The sequence below is a fragment of the Budorcas taxicolor genome, unplaced genomic scaffold (genome assembly GCF_023091745.1).
Source record: "Budorcas taxicolor isolate Tak-1 unplaced genomic scaffold, Takin1.1 scaffold332, whole genome shotgun sequence".
Lineage (NCBI taxonomy): Eukaryota > Metazoa > Chordata > Mammalia > Artiodactyla > Bovidae > Budorcas > Budorcas taxicolor.
Genome location: NW_026292103.1, coordinates 55,500 through 74,752, shown reverse-complemented (window position 1 = coordinate 74,752; position 19,253 = coordinate 55,500). Strand labels below are relative to the sequence as shown.

Genomic DNA, 19,253 nt, shown 5'->3' with positions numbered 1-19,253 from the left:
ATCTGAATGACCATTTCTAGAATAAACGTCTGAGGACAAAGGTACCAATACTGACAAAGGCATTTCACTAACTGTAAACCAAGTATCATTCAAATGTACTCATGTGCTTAATAACCAGTTGATGTCCAAAAATATTTTATTCATTCACTCAACATGATAAGCTTTGGTTTCCTTATCTGCAAAATGGATACCTACCTTCACTGAGTTATTATGTAGATTTCATTATTAATAGACATTCAATAAGTAACAATACTCTTAATAAGTTCCCCTGATGGTTAAGCACTGGATTGGTCACTGGTAGTATTGAGAATATCAAAAGGTCCCCATTCTCAAGAAGCTCAGTCTCTAGGACTACCTACTACTGAATAATTCTTGATATAGTTCAATTGCTGTTTTATTATTATCTTTTTTTCCTGGTATAACACAGGAAAAATTTTAAGAGAAAACACTGACATGTTTTACCCAAAGCTACAAGTTTATTAACATAATGTATTCTAACATATATCAGTTTCAAGTGGGTCTTTTTCAATCTCAAATAAGAAATCACAATATTCAGCATTTAAAGAAAAAAAAAATAGTGGTGGTCATTCATGGGTTTTAGTCCAAAGTGAAAATGCAGAAAACATTTACTTTGGTGGATCTGTGTTGATGCCATATTTCTCCTTAAGAAGCTTCAACTGTTCTTCCTTCTTCTTTGTGTCCATCTTCTGAAATGCCTGAAAGTGTAGTATGGACCAAAGTTAACAGTTACCAACCTACAGTCAAATGAATTTTACCAATAGCACTAGCTATAAAATAACTCGGGCGATACATCTCCCCTAATGGTACACCCTTCACTAACTCTTACACGGGTTCCCCAAGTGATGAGGACTGTGGCTGTACTTACCCTGTTGGCATTATAGTACAAAACCACAAGGTATCTGTTACAAACATTGAATCCTGACAGGTGATCACATGCATTCTTGGCATCAAAGATGTCTTCATAGACCACATAAGCTGTTCCTCTAGTTTCAGGTGTGTTCCCCCTACAAAGTTGAATTGGACTTAATTAAAATACACATTTACCTGAAAACCTTTAGGGGAAACAGATATTATGGACAGGTATACTGAATAAGCCTTTAATTTCTTGAAATAGGTAATTTTTGTTTTAAGTACCATATCTCAGGCGAAACTTACTATATTAAGAATACTAATATGGTTACTAAAACAATAGCAGCAAAGAACCAGCTTGAAACGTTCAGTCTTCATGTTCACTACCCTAAGAGAGAACAGTCCTCATGTTCACTTTCCTACTTCTCATACTAAAAATCAATTTTTAGTCTTACACTGGTAAGTATAGTACCTTAGGAGTGATAGCTGTTACTAACAAGGATGTCTAGGATACAGCTTTTCTCAATGTGCATTTATGTAACAGAAACAATACGTTTTGGTTATTTACCACACTAGTCCCTTGTTTCTAAAGATTTTGATTTTCTCCCTCACTCTAATTTTAGTTCCAATTCTTAAACACAAGACAGTCTCCATCAATGTAGGGATCAAATGTTTCTGAGTAGTATTTTACTAAAGCTTATAAAATCCATAAAAATAAATTCTGTATCTGTGGCAGGAGTGGGGTTGGAAGGAAGCCCCTACCAAGATGGCAAAATTAAAAGCAGTCAACCACCATCCTTTATGACCAGGACAGGTGTCCTCCAATGTAAAGAGAGAGCTAATATAGTTTCTTCCATTTTCCTTAGAAGATTCTTTGCCCTTTTAAAACAAGAGTCAACTGCTAACTTTCAGACATTCACTTTTAGTTAACATTTGCACTTTTATGCATTACACAGCCCTCTGTAGCCAGGGAAAAGGGCCGGGTTTCTGGAGGGATTGGGTTTGAAGTGTGCTTGTTGGTGGGGTACTTGTGAGTCAGAGAAGAATACTGGCAGGTGGCTGGACACGGAAGCTCATGGATATGGAGCTGCTTCTTGTGTAGGAAAGCTATAGGGCTGCCACCTCCTCTCTTCACACCAGCTTCAGTTAGGGGAGGAGCTAGGGAAGAAGTGTGAGGAGCAACAAACTGCAGGTGGCAGATGGCCATGTGCTTATGAGTGGGGACAGCGGGCAGAGGTCCTATTCAGCTTATGCTCTGGTAAGCTAAAGATGGATATCTCCTTGCCTCCATCTGAGTTCCAGCCACCCAATGCAACTGCACAATAAGGTTTATCAACTGCCACAGTGACTGCACAGGGTCAAGAGAGGCAGTGGGCCCACGGGAAGGGGAGGCACCTGCCTAGATTTGATCTAGGGTGAGACTACAGTTTGGGGCCCTGGTCAGAGCTTGTGCTTCCTGTAAAAGGGAGAGGTGTAGGGGACTGAGGGGGTTGGAGGGTGCCAGGACCATAGAACGCTCTCACTTTGTCAGACTGCATGGGCCTGATGAAGAATTTTATTATACTCACTGAAAGTAACAACTTCTGACTTTTAACCATTTTCAAGAATGCTTATTCTTGAAATATTGGGGAATACTCAAAGGAAAAAAACACTGTCCCAAAGATTTTCCCCAAAAGTCCACTTAATTTTTATTTTGGAATAAAACCATTAAAAACAAAAAACAAAAAAACCTAACGATTTAAGTTCCAAAAGGGCAAATAAATGTTTTTTTTTTTTTTTCACTCCTACAGTGAGTGCTATGCATACAGCAAGTGCTAATAAGCATCTGAAGGATGGAGATATACTTTTTCCTATCAGTTCTCACACACATCTTTTTTTCCAGGAAGCTAACAAAACAAGAGCATCTCTCTTTTTCCTCTTACATCTTCTTAGGAAGTAGAAGCAGGACAGGCACTAAACCCATTTTAAAGATGCTCCATCTCAAGTGCCCCAGCCCCTAATTATCAACCTAGTATCTTGAAATCTGCATTATAATTTTAATTAAAAACATATACTTGGTACCTACTATTAATATATGTTAGGTGCTGAGTCAACAGTATTTTCTTCCTTTGGCCACACCACACAATTTATGGGATTTTAGTTCCCTGACCAGGGACTGAACCTGGGCCCTCAGCAGTGAGAGCTTGGCTCTTAACCACTGGACCACCACGGAATTCCTGCAACATTATTTTCTTATCAATGGCAAAAGCTTAAAAGTAAAAATAAGGAGATCTACTCATGGAACAACCTCTCTGAGCTTCAGCTGTTTCATGTGTCAAATAGTGACATCCTACCTCACACATGGGTTTAATAAACAAAAAATGTAACAAGTATGAAAGAGCTTTAAGAAGTTCAAAGCACCGAGAGTCTGCTACATGCCAGGTGAGCTGCAAATCGGCTGGGTTTGCCCAAGACTGTCCAGGTCTGGGCACTGAAAGTCTACTGTCCCAGAAAACTCCTTGGCTCTGGGCAAACTGAGAAGGCCACTCACCCTACTGCTGGGTGCCACAGAGCATGCCCACAGCTACAGGACAGGAAACATCTGTTCCTCAATCAATAACTTAGACCCAAGTTCTTGCATACCAAACTTTTATGAATTTATTCAACAAATATAGATAGCGTTCTTTCTACGTGACAGGTGCTGGAAATCCAATAGTGAAAAAGATGAGCATCATCCCTTCCTTCAAGGGGCTCTTTTCATGCAGGAGAAAGATATTATATAAATAAATACAAAACAGTTGCAGTTAATGAGAGATTAATGGGAAGATAGGGGTTACTTTAGCTACGGTGGTCTAGGAAAACCACTCTGGCATTAAAGCTGAGACCTGAAGAATGAGGAGCCAGGAATGAGATGAGCTGGGTGGAAATCCACCCCAGACAGTGGACTGAAAGTTCTAAGGCCCTGAGCTACTCTGCAATCTTTATCTTGACTTAACTCCACTAATCTCTTAATTGTATACTATCAATAAATTTTGTTATACCTTCATAAATACACTGCCACTTTCTATACTATTAATTTACTTACAGGCACCGGGTGCTTAACATGTGCCAGGCACAACAAGAGTTGTTAACATAAGTGAAAAGAATATATGGTTACCTGCCCTGGAGGAATCCAAAGGCTGGCAGGAGCCATAAGTGAGCACACAGTCAACAGCAAAACCATATGACAACTAAGACAAGACGCTATGGGAGCACAGAGACAGGGTAGCTGATGCACACTGGGAAGGAAATACTCAAAGTGTGAACTATCTAATTTGATCCTCTGGGAAATTCTTCTAGAAAGATTTTATATCATAGATAAATTCCAGAAAGTTAACTATTTTGCTGTTTCATATGACTAGCAAGCACCCAGTTGGTATTCGAACCTAGGTTATCATACTGCCTCCATGTTAAAAGTTGAAAGGCACTATCCATTCAGATTATCTTCTATGTGAGGAAAAAGCCAGGCAACTTGTCTAGAGTCACATGATTCATCCTGAAGCAGAATCTTGTCTCCTGAACCCCAAGTCAAGGGATCTTCTGTATACCATTCTTGTATGTCTCAAGCAGGAGTTCTTAACCTAGAGCTCATGTACCCACTGAAATCACATGTGAAATGTTGTGTGTATTCTGCAGAAAGGGCCCAAAACTTTTATCGAATTTGGAAAAAAAAAGAGTTCCTTAAAAGGACAATTGATCTATAACACTTCATCTCAGTTTTGAGTACCAATGATGGTACATTTCTAGCTCTTCGTTTACTTTTTGGAGGAACAGTGATCACTGAAAAGGAGAATCCTCAAGATCTCACAGAGTTCTAAAAGCCAAGAAGGAACTCTCAAGTCATAAAAGAATTCCAATGGAAAATAAAATCTTTAGAAATCCTCTTAGATGGACTCCTAGTTAATTTGCTTATGTATACTAGTTAAAAGGACAGCAGCTGTGGTACTATGCAGAGATTCAATTTAGAATCACAAGATTTTATCACTAAAGAGCTGGCTGAAACTAGAAAAGTATTGATACTTTTACTCTCTGAGCTTTAGTAGTCTCACCTGTGATACAGACACCCTATCACTTCCACACAGGGTTGTAGTGTCGGTGATGCAAATAAAAGCACCTATTAGGACAAATGGCATACAGAAGATGTTCAATAGATATCATCTGAAGCCCCAATCTTTAGATTAAATTAAAACATGGATTTATAATTACTTTGCCCTATACTTCTAAATCGTCAACAGAAAGGTGTAGTTGCAAAAAAATCATTTTTCTGTTACTTTTATATCTCTTTACACAACTTACTCAGAAATTTTGGAGTCAGTAAAGGAGACAGTGAAGACTTGAGAAAATAAAGAGTAACCACAGTAGAATACTTCTTTACAAAGAGTAGGTATATAAAAGAGTAGGTATATCTTCCCATCTGTTGCCTTCAAACCACTCATTACTACTTCATGCTCTCTGTAATTTCACAACTACCATTCTTGGCTTTCACTGAGTTGGATCATGAGGGTCTCTAGGCTTAGTCTCTAGCCTCTTGGTAAGGCCCTCTGTCAGCTGTTAATTCTGAGTTATAAATTACACAATCATTTCTCTAAATGACATTTCAAGAGTTTCATTAAGACTCACACTCTGATTTGACGAATAGGTCCATATTTCCCAAATATATCATACATTTCTTCAGCTGTGATTTTGTAAGGCAAATTTCTTATATACAAAATCCGATTTACTTCTGGTGGAAGTCGAATCTAAAATGAAAGATAATGGATTATCATTATAATCACAGGCAAGAGTGCTACCATTTGAAAAATTGTCTCATAATACATTCTAAAAAAAATACATAAATTTATACACCAAGAATAAGAATTATAATCTGACATTAATGAAAATGGCATGCTTTTGGGAAAAGCAACTGGGCACTGGTTATAGGGAGGGCTGTTGTGAAATCGCTCAGTCGTGTTCGACTTTTTGCAATCCCATGGATTGTAGCCTACCAGTCTCCTCAGTCTATGGAATTTTCCAGGCAAGAATACTGGAGTGGGTTGCCATTTCCTTCTCCAGGGGATCTTCCCGACCCAGGGATTGAACCCTGGTCTCCTGCATCGCAGGCAGACACTTTACTGTCTGAGCCACCAGGGAAGGGAGGGCTGTTAGTAGGAACTAATAAGAGGCTATTACAAAATCCAGGACTTCCCTGGTGGCTCAGATGGTAAAGCGTCTGCCTACAATGTGGGAGACCCAGGTTCAACCCTCGGGGTCGGGAAGATCTCCTGGACAAGGAAATGGCAACCCAATCCAGTATTCCTGCCTAGAAAATCCCATGGATGGAGGAGCCTGGTAGGCTACAGTCCAAGGGGTCGCAAAGAATCGGACACAACTGAGCGACTTCACTACTACTACACTACTACAAAATCCAGATTTTTAGTCACTACAGGTAAACAAAGATATCTAACCTCATTTAAAAGTCCTCAATGCTACAGACATTTGTGGGAAAGAACAAGGGAACTGTTTCCTGTTTGCTGGATAATAAAACTCCCATTGATGACCCTTCTCTGGTCTCAGAAACTTGTTCTATCAATGATCCTCTCTCTCCTTTGAATTTACAGCCTTTTCCTCACCATTAGCTTCTTTTGTCACGTGAACAGTTGCTTATATACTCCCAATTGTCACACAAAATAAATACTTTGGATCCCTCTTTATTCATTCAAATATTTAGTGAGTACCTTTGTTATATATATACATTAGGATTACAGAATGAAAGGGAAAAAAAAAAGCTCTCTACTTACTACCCCATCTTGCTCCTTTTTTTCTTTTCTTTCAGTCAAGCATCTGAAAAGATGCAGTGTATATACTCATTGCCTCTTATTCTTTACTTCATGACACTCATTAACCTCCCACAATCTAGCTCTACCCAAGCACTTTGATGAAAATTGTTTTTATGCACTAAGACCTTTCACTTGCAGTGTTCAATTCTCATCAGTTCCTCTGAGGCTTCTGACACTGTTCACTATCACCTTCTTGACTATTCCTGGTACTCTATCGCCTCGGATTCCTCCTAATTCTCTGGCTAGTAGTCCTCAGTCTTCTTTGGCCATTAAAATAGGATTTTCCAAAGAGTTTTATCTTTAGACTTCTTGTATTTACTCTTCATATACTCCCCTTAACTCTACATTCCTTTGGTCTCTTAACTACACATGCTTTCCACAATAAGTTGATGACTCCCAAATATGTATCTCCAGTCCAGATTTCATTCTTGTGCTCCTTGTTAACATACTAATTACATACTGGACATTATTAATGTGCACAATAACTATTAAACCAGCATCTATTTCAGGCATTACCAATAAAGTGTTGTATAAATGGAAGAACAAGATAACTTAGCCCTCAAGCTATTAGTGGCGACAAATGGTAAACAAGTACAATCAAGTTTTAGACGTTAAGATTTAAGGTTCAGTTCAAGTAGATAATAAACACTGTCAACCACAACATACTTCTCTAGTAAATATGCTTTCTAACTCTGCAAGACACTATCACAGTTTCTCCTCTTTCCTAAAACCTTACCATCACCACTCCCTCTGACATATCTGAGTTGAACTGTATCCTCTCTTCCCTGCTCATCCCAGGTGATAACCTTGGCTCTTGCTTATTAGAGAAACAGATATAACCAAATGGTAAATGCCTTATATTCAATCTTCATTTATCCACATTCATCCCCTTTCCCTCTCATTGCTATGATAACCCCTCACCTACCCCAAACTACTGAATTTAACCCATCTTTCTCCTGCAGCATTGGCATACAAATACACCTTACATCACACATCTTTAAAAATAAAGTTAACTGTCATCCAACGTCTATGTACATACATGAAAACTTGTGAAAAAGCTATTCCTATTTTCTCAATTTCTACCTTTTTTTCATCCCACCGTATTCCACGTTTATCCACTGAAATGATTATCATCGAAGTTGCCAAAAATCTTCACCTCACCATATTCAATTATGTCTTCACCTTAGTATACGTCTCAGAAGCTTAAAGCTGACCACTCTCTTTCTAGAGACAAGTTTTCTTAGGTTTCCGTAACACCCCACTCCCTAATATTACAATGTAAGCAGCAAGTCTTTTTTTTAAATTCATTATTGTCTCTCCAGTACTTAAGACTAGTGTCTGGCACATAGTTTAAGTGTTCAATAAATATGACTGACTTATTGGATCCTCTCTCAAGTCTAGAACATACTAAGGTGCTCAAAAAATATCTCTGAAAACATTAATGAAGGATCCAAAAACTCCATAATCTGAGGATACTTCCCGGTTCCAGCTGCCTGTTAAGCCTAAGTGATTTATGGGGGGTTCAACTCCGCTACTGACTTTTAGGCCCAGGAGATCCTGATGCCAGATTCCAGGTACACGTGAAGCAACTTAGGCTGTTAACACTATCACTGACACTAAGATAACAGACTCAAAAGCAACAGTGACGTAAATGTGACTCTAGGAGCACATCCCTAAGGTCGGGGCCAGGATGAAATCTCCCCTCTGACAGGTAACTTCTAATCCTTCCCGCCGAAGGGACAAAGGAGGGCCAAGAATGCTCTCTGGTCACGCCAGCAGCCAAGTGCTCCCCCTCCTTGGCAGAAGACCCCGACACTCACGTTCGCCCTCTTGGCCGCTTGCATCGCCATCTTGGCGGGCTGATGAAGTTACCGCACCAAACACTTGAATTCCTCCGCACTCCTCCGGAGCTCGCTCACTTTCGAGCGCAACAACGCATCAGATGCAGGACATCAACATCCAGACTCCGCCGGAAGCTGTTCTAACTCGCCGGAATATCACCGTCTCACGCCGAAACGTGCTGACGTAGCTACTCTTACAAATAAGACTCCAGGGCAAAATGGGTCTGAGGTACTTAACGAGGCCGGAAGGTTGAAAGGCGAGAGGCCAAGGCACTTCCGGGCTCTGAACCGGAAGGGGCGTGGCCTGGGCTTAAGTGTTCCGGTCGGGGAGGCCCTGAACCACGGAAGTTGGCTGGAGGGGGCGAGGCCTGAGGAGAGCTCCGCAGGGCGGAAGCGGGCCTCGCGAGGTGGGTCTGCACCGTGGTGAGTTGCGGGAGAGGACCGGCAGTGGAGTGGGGTCCCGGGCTGCAGGCCGCGCGCTACGTGCGAGGGGACGTGTGCGTGCCTCCGGGCCTCTGACAGTGCGCGATGCCGAATCTGCAGGGTTCTGGCTGGTTGTGTTGTGGCCGACACTGTATCTGGTACTCAGAAGCCCTGGCGCTAGCGCAGGCCCCCGAAATTGAGCATGAGCCGACCAGGCCTCTACTCTAATCTCCGCGACTATGCCTGTCCCGACTCCCACCTCGCCCCCCAGTCGGCGACCGCAGTCCACGCGCCACTCGTCAAGTCCACTCTTTATTTCCTTAGACCGGCTTTATACTGATAATTTGAGGAGGCTGGGGGAGAAATAGGGGGTTACAGGCGAGCCTGGAGTGGCGCTCGGTCGCCTGTGTACAGAGTTTTCTCCAAGTTTGCTGTCGGAAGACTGGAGAGGTAGCCTTGTCTTGTACTACCCACTTCTTCACTGGAGCAGCTCCAGGACGATTTTGCCCACGTTCTTGTTAGTCTCCATGTACTCATGGGCTTCTTGAATTTCAGCCACGGGGTAGACTCTGTCCAGAACCGGCAGTAAACGTTGAGGGCCTTCCGTGGAGAAGTGGGGCAGAATTTGCTCTGTGAAAGCCTTCACCAGCATCTGCTTGTACTTAAGGAAAAGAAGACCATCAGTCTGGACGGAGGCCTTTCTTTGTCACTCCCCACCCTGCTTAGCGTTTCTGCTTTCTCTGAAATTTTTACATATCTGAAGTCACACAAGGGTATGTAATAATCACCTCACTCCTAGCATGTATGTGCATGCCTCTAGATTTGTAAGGTTGGTTCTGTACCAGGTAAAGATCAAGCCTGGAGAAAATATTAGTGTCACTGAAAGCTGAAGGACTCTTTTTAAATAAAGACTTCAAGCAGGAGGCAGCCATAGAGAGGTCTTATATAGGCTCAATTCAAAAGAGATACTTAACCCCTGTTATCCCCCAGTAGGTGTGAAACCCTGTGAGGAAACATTCCCAAAGCTGGCACCTGCTGGAATGCCACACGATTTCAGGAATGTATAATCTTTTAAAGGTAGAAGCTTACTAACCTTACTTACCTAAGAGGTTTTCTTAGCACACTGAGAACAGTTCTGCCTTTGCAAACAAAAGTCTTGGTACTATTAGAAATATTTCCTAATATAGTCAAGGCTTTGTTCATTTTATATGAAGTTTACATACTATATTAAGTATTAGCCACCCTCTTTCCAAGATGTTGAGGCCTTCATCAACCGATTTTAATTAGTTCTTGAAATTGGGTTACCAGTTTATCCACAGAGGGGCAGGTTTTTACAGGCTTTCCAACTTAATATGTGATCCTTTCTCAGGATTATGTGAATGAATCACACTTTTCTGGATAATAGTTAAATCACATGTTTTATTTTCACCCATCACTCACCTTTTTGTCCCTAGATCTTAGAAGACTGGTGATCAGACTTCCCCTTTTAAAAAGTAGCTTTGAAAACAGAGGCCCACTGATGACAGCTCCTCCCAGCAGACCATAGAGAACCCAGTGACCATCAAGAGCCAGGCAGTTGACATTTTTCTCCCAGTAGGAGCCGCCTATGCAGTCTAGAATGAGGTTGACTCCAGCACCTCTCACATGAAACACAGATTTGTGATGTTAGTCAAAATCAGAAAGATTGGTGCAAAAGAAGATTACATGGCATGTTTGTGGAAATATGGGTATAAATATATACAAGTGCAAGCAGTAAATCTATAGGTTGGAACTCAGAACATTGCTTATAGAACCATGGTTGTAAATAGTTTAGAGAGCTGAAGTCTATCATATATATGTGACATAGTTCATATTTTATGATCCCTGCCACAGCAAGAGGGAAATGGGACAACACCATGATCTGGTATTTTCCCTCCACATAAGTAGAGACCCACTGGCACCCAGGGGAACAGGGGAGATCGATCCCACTGGCACCCAGGGGAATAGGGGAGATCCACCCCAGCCTATAGTACAGGCTAGTCCATATCTAAGTTATGAAGTGTCTGCACAGGGTTCTCTGAATCATGGCTTTGCTAGCTTTCTTTTTAAATCTCTTTTTGATTCTTGTCAAAAAATAGAATGGGATGAGCCAAATAGAAACAGATTTGGCTCTGGAATATAGAGGCATACACATCTGCTTACCCACTTAGGGAGCTACCTACAAAAGCCTACTATGACCAGCTCCAAACTAGTTTCTACCTCTATCTCCTTTTAATTTCACTACAGAGTGACTGGTTGGGAAAAAGAAGTCCTGAGTAATTGCAGGCGAACTCTGTGTGATTATTCTCTTTATAAAAAGCATATGAATCATATCACTTACAAGAATGCCCATGAAAATCATCTTAGTCCTAAATACTGCCTGCCTGTCTCCAGTGGTCAAACTGTAGAGTACTAAAATTTGGCCTGGGCAGGTGGTGTGCTTTTAGCAGAGGGAAATTAGATCCAGAGGCAACTTTGTGGCTGGTGAGAATTTTATTTAATTATCTCTGAAACTCCTGCTGAACTGCAGAAGCTTTGTTTACCTTTAGTGAATTTCAGTGTTGCTTCAGAAAAATCCTCTTCTTTGTAATTGAATCCAGCAGCTGCTCTGAGCTTTTCTGCTTTTTGAAGTTTCTCCTGGGAACCAGCTGTGACCAAAGGAGTAGCCCCAGCCATCCGGGCAAGTTGGATGGCAGCTGTGCCCACACCGCTTGCTCCTGCATGGATTAGCACAGAGTCTCCAGCCCGAACATTTCCTGTGATAGAAAGTATAGGAACCATTTTCTTTACTTTGCAGCTGCTATACCTTTACCACATAGGTTTATTCTACCATGATCACCTGGCCCTGGGACCACCAAATGTGAAATCTCTTACTGTCTTTTTAAAAAATTATTTTTATTTATTTATTTGGCTGAATTGTGGCATGCAGGATCTTTGATCTTCGATGCAATATGCAAATTCTTATTTGTGGCATGTGGGATCTGGTTCCCTGACCAGATTGAACCTGGGTCCCCTGCATTGGGAGAGCAGAGTCATAGCCACTGGACCACCAGGGAAGTTCCCATCCTTCACTTGAGAGTGAAGCAGCCAATCTCACCTTGATGCTCTTAGGCCACCTTGGTATACCTTCTGTCCATCACAGCTCTGCTGCTGCTGCTAAGTCGCTTCAGTTGTGTCCGACTCTACAGGACCCCATAGATGGCAGCCCACCAGGCTCCCCCGTCTCTGGGATTCTCCAGGCAAGATCACTGGAGTGGGTTGCCATTTCCTTCTCCAATGCATGAAAGTGAAAAGTGAAAGTGAAGTCGCTCAGTTATGTCCGACTCTTAGCGACGTCATGGACTGCAGCCTGCCAGGCTCCTCTGTCCATGGGATTTTCCAGGCAGGATACTGGAGTGGGTTGCCATTACCTTCTCCACATCACAGCTCTACCACCCTTCAAGTCCTTCTATTCCAGAAAGCCTTCTCTGACCTTCGCCCGTACCAACCTTTCTCACCTTAAGCTTCTGTTGTAGTTTGTAGTTAGAGACAGGGCCACCCTTCCAAACACTGGTTGTCTTCCCAGTTACACTGATTTCCCCAAAGGCAGAGACCCTCACATGAGCTCTTGGCTGGCCTCAGTGGGAGTGAGGAGAAATTAAAGAGTTGGTTGAATGGCTCCATCTGCTGCACTAGGGCTCTCAGAGCTTAGCAAGACTGAGAAGCAGGGACTACTACTGGGCTTACAGTGTGAAAATGCACACAGGCCTTCTATCCAGTGCTTACCAGGTTTTCTATCTGCTAACCATGATTTTCAGGCTCAATATCAAGCCATTGCTACATAGTATGAGGATCTGATACGAAGTAGGGGGTGCTGGGGTTGGCTATTGTTCAGTGGCCAGATCAAAGCTGCCTTTTAGGACTGCTGGGTTTTGAGGTGGCTGAGTTATGAATAAATGAATAAATTGAACTATGCTGTATGGAGTGAGCATGGGGTGGGCTGGTCCTTACCCACGAGACGTAATAGCTGGAAGGCAGTGAGCCAGGCCTCTGGGATGGCTGCAGCCTGACACATGGTCAGTCCTGCTGGGACGGGCATGAGGAGCTCTGCAGGGACAGTGACATACTGAGCCTGGCCCCCGCCAGACAGCAGAGCCATGGCTGGGTCCCCAACCCTCCAGGGTCCCTGGCAGCCAGCTCTGAGCTCTGCCACGTGTCCAGATGCCTCAAGTCCCAAAATGTTGCTGGCTCCTGGAGGTGGGGCATGCTGGCCTTGTCTCTGCAGAAAGAGGACACACTAGGTAGTAAGCATGATCAGAAATCTGTGTCAGCATCCCTGGCCTTCCCATAGCTCCCCTCCTCCCCCTTTAAGACAAAATTCAGGGTAAAATTAGGTTTTAAGTCGAGAAAAAAGAGAGGGGAGGTAATTTGTTTCATACAAATAAGAGACTAGGTCCCATAATCAGTGGATGTCTAACTTGTGATATCACTTCAGTCCTTGTATCATCTAAACCCCTTCTTTTACAAATAAACTGAGGCCTGGTCAGGGGAACCAGGGTAGCAAAACAAGTTAATAGCAAGACTAGTAACTAAACCATGGGCTTCCTAATGATATATCTCATATATCAAGTGCCAGGCTCTGTACTCACGCCTCACAATTGCCAGAGGCCTGAGACCAGAAGGACTGAGCTAGGAATGTGCATCAGAACAATTTGAGATGCTTTTTCAAAGTATGCATGCCTGGATCCCTGCCCTATTTATTTTGAATAAGTGCCCCTGTGATTCTGGTGTACATTTCTTAGTCACTTCAAAAAATGCAGGTGGCCCAGTTTAGTGCTTCAAGAAGAAATCGGAAGAAAGTTCTTAAGAGCACTGCCCCCTCCCAGCTCTGGAACCCTCAGAGTGAAAAGAAGACAGACTTGGGATCCTTAAGACAAAGACCTCAATCTGAATCACTGCTCCCCTGGTTAGTAGTGTGTGGCTTTGGGCTCATTGCTGAAGCTCTCTGACTCTCAGTTTCTTTATCTGTAGAGTACAAATGGTGAACAGGATTGCCTGGGGAGCAGTCAGGATGCCTGATTTTCACCCAGGCGGCCCAGGTTTGACTCCTGGTGTGAGGATGCCAACCTTTGAGGCGGGGCTTCCCTAGTGGCTCAGACGGTAAAGAATCCACCTGCAATGTAAGAGACCTAGGTTCTGAAAGGTTGCTGAACCACAAAAGACGCCAGGATTCTTGGCCTCTGGAAGAGAGGAATTCAGTCCGGGGCCAGTGACGAGGCTTGATCACTCAGAGCTTCTGTGTAATAAAGTTTTATTAAAGTATAGAAGAGATAGAGAAATCAGAAGGGGGCAAGAAGAGTGCCCCCCTGCTAGTCTTTAGCCGGATGTTATATAGCTACTAGCAAGGTGTTAATTATAGAAAGGAGATGTCTCAAAACTCAGCACCAAGCCCCTCACCCACAGCATGCCTTTTGAAATAACATTGGCACCAGGTGAGTCATCCCGGGCCATAAAACCATTGACATGAATCTTGAAGAAAGACAGGTTTCCAAGTAAATATATAGTTTCCATTAACATAGATTCGGAGAGCAGTGTATGAGTAAAACATGCAGATTTGTCAAGTTGGTTCTGAGTCTTAGGTGGAACCAACTTGAAAGACAGAGTCTAGGGTAAATGCATAGTTCATTAACATAGCTTAAGACAAACATTTCTATAAGAAAAATGCATTGGTTAGCTCAAGGTTTGAGAAAAGTTCAGGTGAAACCAGGTTTCATTATGGCAACACAGAATTTTAAGAGAAACCTCTTTAAATTTGTATAGAGAAGGGAAAAAAAAAATCTAACACTTGTTTGTTTCCTCCTGCCACTTAAGAGAGAGAGAAAAAATGTCTGACACCTGAAGCCTATTTCCTCCATTTGGAGACCCCTGGCCTTCCTGCATCCTCTCAGTCCAATCCCGGGTCAGAAAGATCCCCTGGAGAAGGAAATGGCAACCTACTCCAGTATTCTTGCTTGAAGAATCCTGTGGACAGAGGAGTCCGGTGGGCTACAGTCCATGGGGTTGCAAAGAGTCAGACAAGACTGAGCTGACGCTTTCACTTTTTCACTTTCAAAGGAGATACAGGGAGGTCTAACACCCACCCCACCAACACATCTGGAAGCCTGAGCAGACAGACAATGGGGTGACACAGGGTGGCCTCTGCTGTGCATATCCCCTTTATTTTGTGTAAACAAGGGAGGCTAAATGGTTCTAGTTACAGAACCGGACAAAGCAGCTCATGATGAGCGTTAATGGCAGTGCCTAAAGTCTCCTTCACCTGTCTGGTGAATGTTTATTAAAGACCGCGTTGCCCTGCTCAGTCCCAGCTGCTGCCAGACCCCTGGGTACCTGGAGTAAGTCCGCCCTGTTCAGGGCGCTGGCTGCCACCTTCAGGAGGACTTCACCCTCGCCTGGGCTGGGCTTGGCCACTTCCTTCAAGTAAAGATTTTCTGGTCCTCCCGGCTTGTCAAAGTGCACAGCTATCAATGTCTCTGAGGACACACAGGGTACAGCAAAGTTCTTTCAGGGGCCTAGTGCCCCGCTGCCGGCCAGCAGCCTCCCTCAATCCGTCTGGCCGTCGGCCCCTGCTCTCCTTCCAGCGAGGCCCCTGCCGCCTCCAGGCCAACCCCACGCGGGAGGCTCAGGCTGGGATGGGGGTGCAGGGAGGCCGGCCGCACCGACTGGCTGCGGGCGGAACAGGAAAACGCTGAAGAGCTTGAAGCAATTTTCACTCCCTCTGAGTTGGAATCTCCCACCTGTCCGGATCCCTAGAGCCTGTGTGAGCTCCTTACTTGCTCCAGGCCCGGCCCCTCTGCTGCTGTTGCTGCTGCTCCAGGTGACAGGGCGCGGTCCTGAGTGCCCGGCGGGTCCTAGGAGGCGGAAGGCTGCACTCTGGGTAGTGCAGGGGGGTGGGGTTGGCCAGAATCAACCCTCCCCTTCGTCCTCTCCCTTGAAAATGCAAAGCTGCTGCTGCTGCTGCTGCTGCTGCTGCTGCTGCTGTCACTTCAGTCGTGTCCGACTCTGTGCGACCCCATAGACGGCAGCCCACCAGGCTCCCCCGTCTCTGGGACTCTCCAGGCAAGAACACTGGAGTGGGTTGCCATTTCCTTCTCCAATGCATGAAAGTGAAAAGTGAAAGTGAAGTCGCTTAGTCGTGTCCCACTCTTCGCGACCCCATGGACTGCAGCCTACCAGGCTCCTCCGTCCATGGGATTTTCTAGGCAAGAGTACTGGAGTGGGGTGCCATTGCCTTCTCCGAAATGCAAAGCTAGTGGCAGCAAATCAGATTTTTGTGAATTTTGAGCCTCTGGAATCTAGTCCTTCCCTTGGTTTAGCGCGAAATGCTGTTACAGCACTCAACTTTGAGAATCATTCCCTCTCTAAGGGAACTAGAACCGGAACTCTTGGCGGGCAACGGGTCCATTTCCCAGCCTGGTCAGGCTTTTGGCTGGTTCTCTTTCTGTCCTTGGTCTCTGGAGTAAGGTGGGCAAGCAGGGTGCTTCTGAGAAAAAAAGAGGAACACTGGGGGGAAAGAGGATAAAAGCAGTCCTGGGATTCTTTAAACTTCTGTGGTTTCTCCTGTCTTTCCTGAGGATGAGGGAGTGGCCCCTGGAAGGTGCTGCCCAATGAGGCAATTTAGCCTGGTTAAATAAAAGCCGTATAAATGCCTATTACATCAGGGTTTCTCAACCTTACCACAATTGACATTTTGGACTAAATAATTTTTTGTTTTGAAAGACTTCCCAGTGCAGTGTGGGGTGTTTAGCAGCACCCCTGGTCTCGACCCACTAGATACCAACAGCACCTTTCTCCAGTTGTGACAATAAAAAATGTCTTGACATTGCCAGATATCCCCTGGGGAGCAAAAAAACGCCTGTTCCTGGTTACAAGCCACTGGATTAGAAGAATATACATGTATGTGCACCTGTATAAAAAGATAGGTAACTTTTTTTTTTTGCAGTGCCTTATAATTTGCCTCTTCACATGTGTTCTGTTATTTGAGTTTTATGACACTTCACTAAAAAGGAATTAAGATGTATCAACAGAAAGATTAATTGGGTTTCAAGGGGCACATAGCTGATGAATGTCAGAGCCAGGAATCAAACTCTATCTCGTGGTCCTGCCCAAGGCTCTCGAGTAGAAGGAAAGACTGCCTGGGGCAACCATCTGTCCCATCAATTACAAATTCCCTTTCTCTTTACTTACATCCCTCTCCTGAGCATTCTTGCCAGAAGGCTACCCAAATTACCTATTTTTTATAAGGCCTGTTTTCCAGAAACGCCTGTCAGCCACTGTCCCTCCTCTTGTCATCTGTGTCAAAACCACTATTGCAAGAAAAGGGACAGAAGAAGCCCAACAGTGTATTCAGAGGGAAGGTCCAAAAGGCCAAAGGAGGCCTTTTCTGGAAACTTTGTGGTGGGTATTTTTTGCTACTTTTTTGGGGGGTAGGCTCTAGTGTCTCAGAGGGACCATGTCCCAAGGAGGGGAGGAACTTACACTGCTGCTGCTTCTGCTGAGTCGCTTCAGTAGTGTCTGACTCTAGCGACCCCAGAGATGACAGCCCACCAGGCTCCTCCATCCCTGGGATTCTCCAGGCAAGAACACTGGAGTGGGTTGTATACTGCTGACTCCCTGATAATTAAAGAGTAAGACCCAAGGGACTTCCCTGGTGGTCCAGTGGTTAGGACTCAAAGCTTCCATCACTGATGGCATGGATTCCACCCCTGATAGGGGAACTAAGATCCCACAAGCCACACAGAGCACCAGGCCTTATGAAAATATGTAATTGTCCATCTCTGAGGACACTAACCTCCCAAAGGGTCAATAGAGAGCTCTGCTGGAAACCACAAAAACGTGATTTCCTTGAAACATCTCTGCTCCAGCCCTTTTTTGTCAAAATATAAGTTGTGGAATTGGGTGGTAAATTTTAGATGACTGGTTGCTGTGGCAGTATTCCACAGTCCACATCTCTGGCCTTAGAGGGATTCCCCACAGGTTCATGTTTTAGCAGAACAAGCAAGATCTGTGTTAGGAATGAGGTGGAAGCATGTGTCCCAGAAACCCAGCTGATGTGAGGGTACAGCTGCTGCTGCTTATCCTGAAAGTTAAATGGGGTTGAGGGCATAATCTCTCCCAGATGTCCTCTGAAGGGTTCTGTGTAAACCAGCAGCTTCTGTGGTAACCAAGCCCAAGCTTGGGCAGCCCAGCAGCTCAGTGATGACAACTGGTCCTTGCCTAGAGGAGCTGGGGCAGTTCACCTCTGGATACCATGCCAACTTCTGTGCCTGCCTGACTTTGTCTGGGCTCTTCCTCCCCTCTCTCCATGTGCACTCCACCTTGAGGTTGGAGGGCAAAGACTGAGGAAGGCTCTAGGAAAGGAAAGAGCTTGGAGTCAGCTTGGTGGGGCTGCCTATTTGGTTACCTGCCTCTGCCATCTTCCTGAGGACCCATCTGTATGACTCAGGGCCCAAGATAGTTCTTACTCTAGGCAGTGGTCTTCATCAATAGACAAAAAGCATTTTCCTTTTTTTCTTTTTGACAAAAAGCATTTTTAAAAGCTGCGTTCCTCATATTTTAAAGTTGATATCTAAAATCTTTCATCTTACATTTAAGGTAGTACAAAAGATATGATTTTTGGTCATAAATACTGACATTTAAAACTCATATCAGGCTTTTAAATGTATCAAGTGGAGTTGGGTTTTAGAGCAATTTGATACTATAATCATCCACTAAAAAGTACCCAAACAAGTTCTTTAACAGTTGGAAGTTTTAAAATTTCATTTTTTCCCGATACTTATATTTTCATTCTGCATAAAAATTATATCCTATATTTTATGCTTTATTGATCATTCTTATCTGCAACAAAATATATGTAACCTGACAGTTTAAAGTTTTCTGTGATTGTAGGGCTATAAAGTGTTAAATTTCCTCTGGATTTACTTATCATTACAATATTATTAGTTCATAGCTGATCAAAACATTATTTTGAATTACTTTTATGTTATGTAAAGTATTATTTTAGGGGAAGTCCCTTTCAGTCCAGTGGTTAGGACTCTCTGCTCTCACTGCTTAGGTCCCAGGTTCTATACCTGGTCAGGGAAATAAAATCCCACAGGCTGCATGGCATGGCCAAAGTAAAAGTATTATTTTAAATATTAATAATTATTGAATATAAAACTTTTATTGGACCATTGGTGGGGTTGAATTTTTCCAAATAATTATGTCATCTGTGGATGAATATTAATTATTG

At 43.6% G+C, this 19,253-nt stretch overlaps 2 protein-coding genes across 2 annotated transcripts; both read right to left on the bottom strand.

The window, feature by feature from the left end:
- Window positions 1–462: 462 nt before the first annotated feature.
- Window positions 463–8,783, bottom strand: LOC128071298 (splicing factor 3B subunit 6). The gene is made up of 4 exons (XM_052664177.1): window positions 8,525–8,783; window positions 5,509–5,627; window positions 887–1,025; window positions 463–716 (listed from the first exon to the last, which is right to left on the bottom strand). The coding sequence occupies exons 1-4, from the start codon at window positions 8,552–8,554 to the stop codon at window positions 627–629; spliced, it is 378 nt and encodes a 125-aa protein (XP_052520137.1). The 5' UTR covers window positions 8,555–8,783; the 3' UTR covers window positions 463–626.
- A 663-nt stretch (window positions 8,784–9,446) lies between these two features.
- LOC128071299 (quinone oxidoreductase PIG3-like) lies at window positions 9,447–18,438 on the bottom strand. Its single transcript, XM_052664179.1, has 7 exons — window positions 18,426–18,438; window positions 15,760–15,873; window positions 15,353–15,495; window positions 12,977–13,244; window positions 11,530–11,742; window positions 10,409–10,605; window positions 9,447–9,629 (listed from the first exon to the last, which is right to left on the bottom strand). The coding sequence occupies exons 1-7, from the start codon at window positions 18,436–18,438 to the stop codon at window positions 9,447–9,449; spliced, it is 1,131 nt and encodes a 376-aa protein (XP_052520139.1).
- Between the last annotated feature and the right edge of the window lie 815 nt (window positions 18,439–19,253).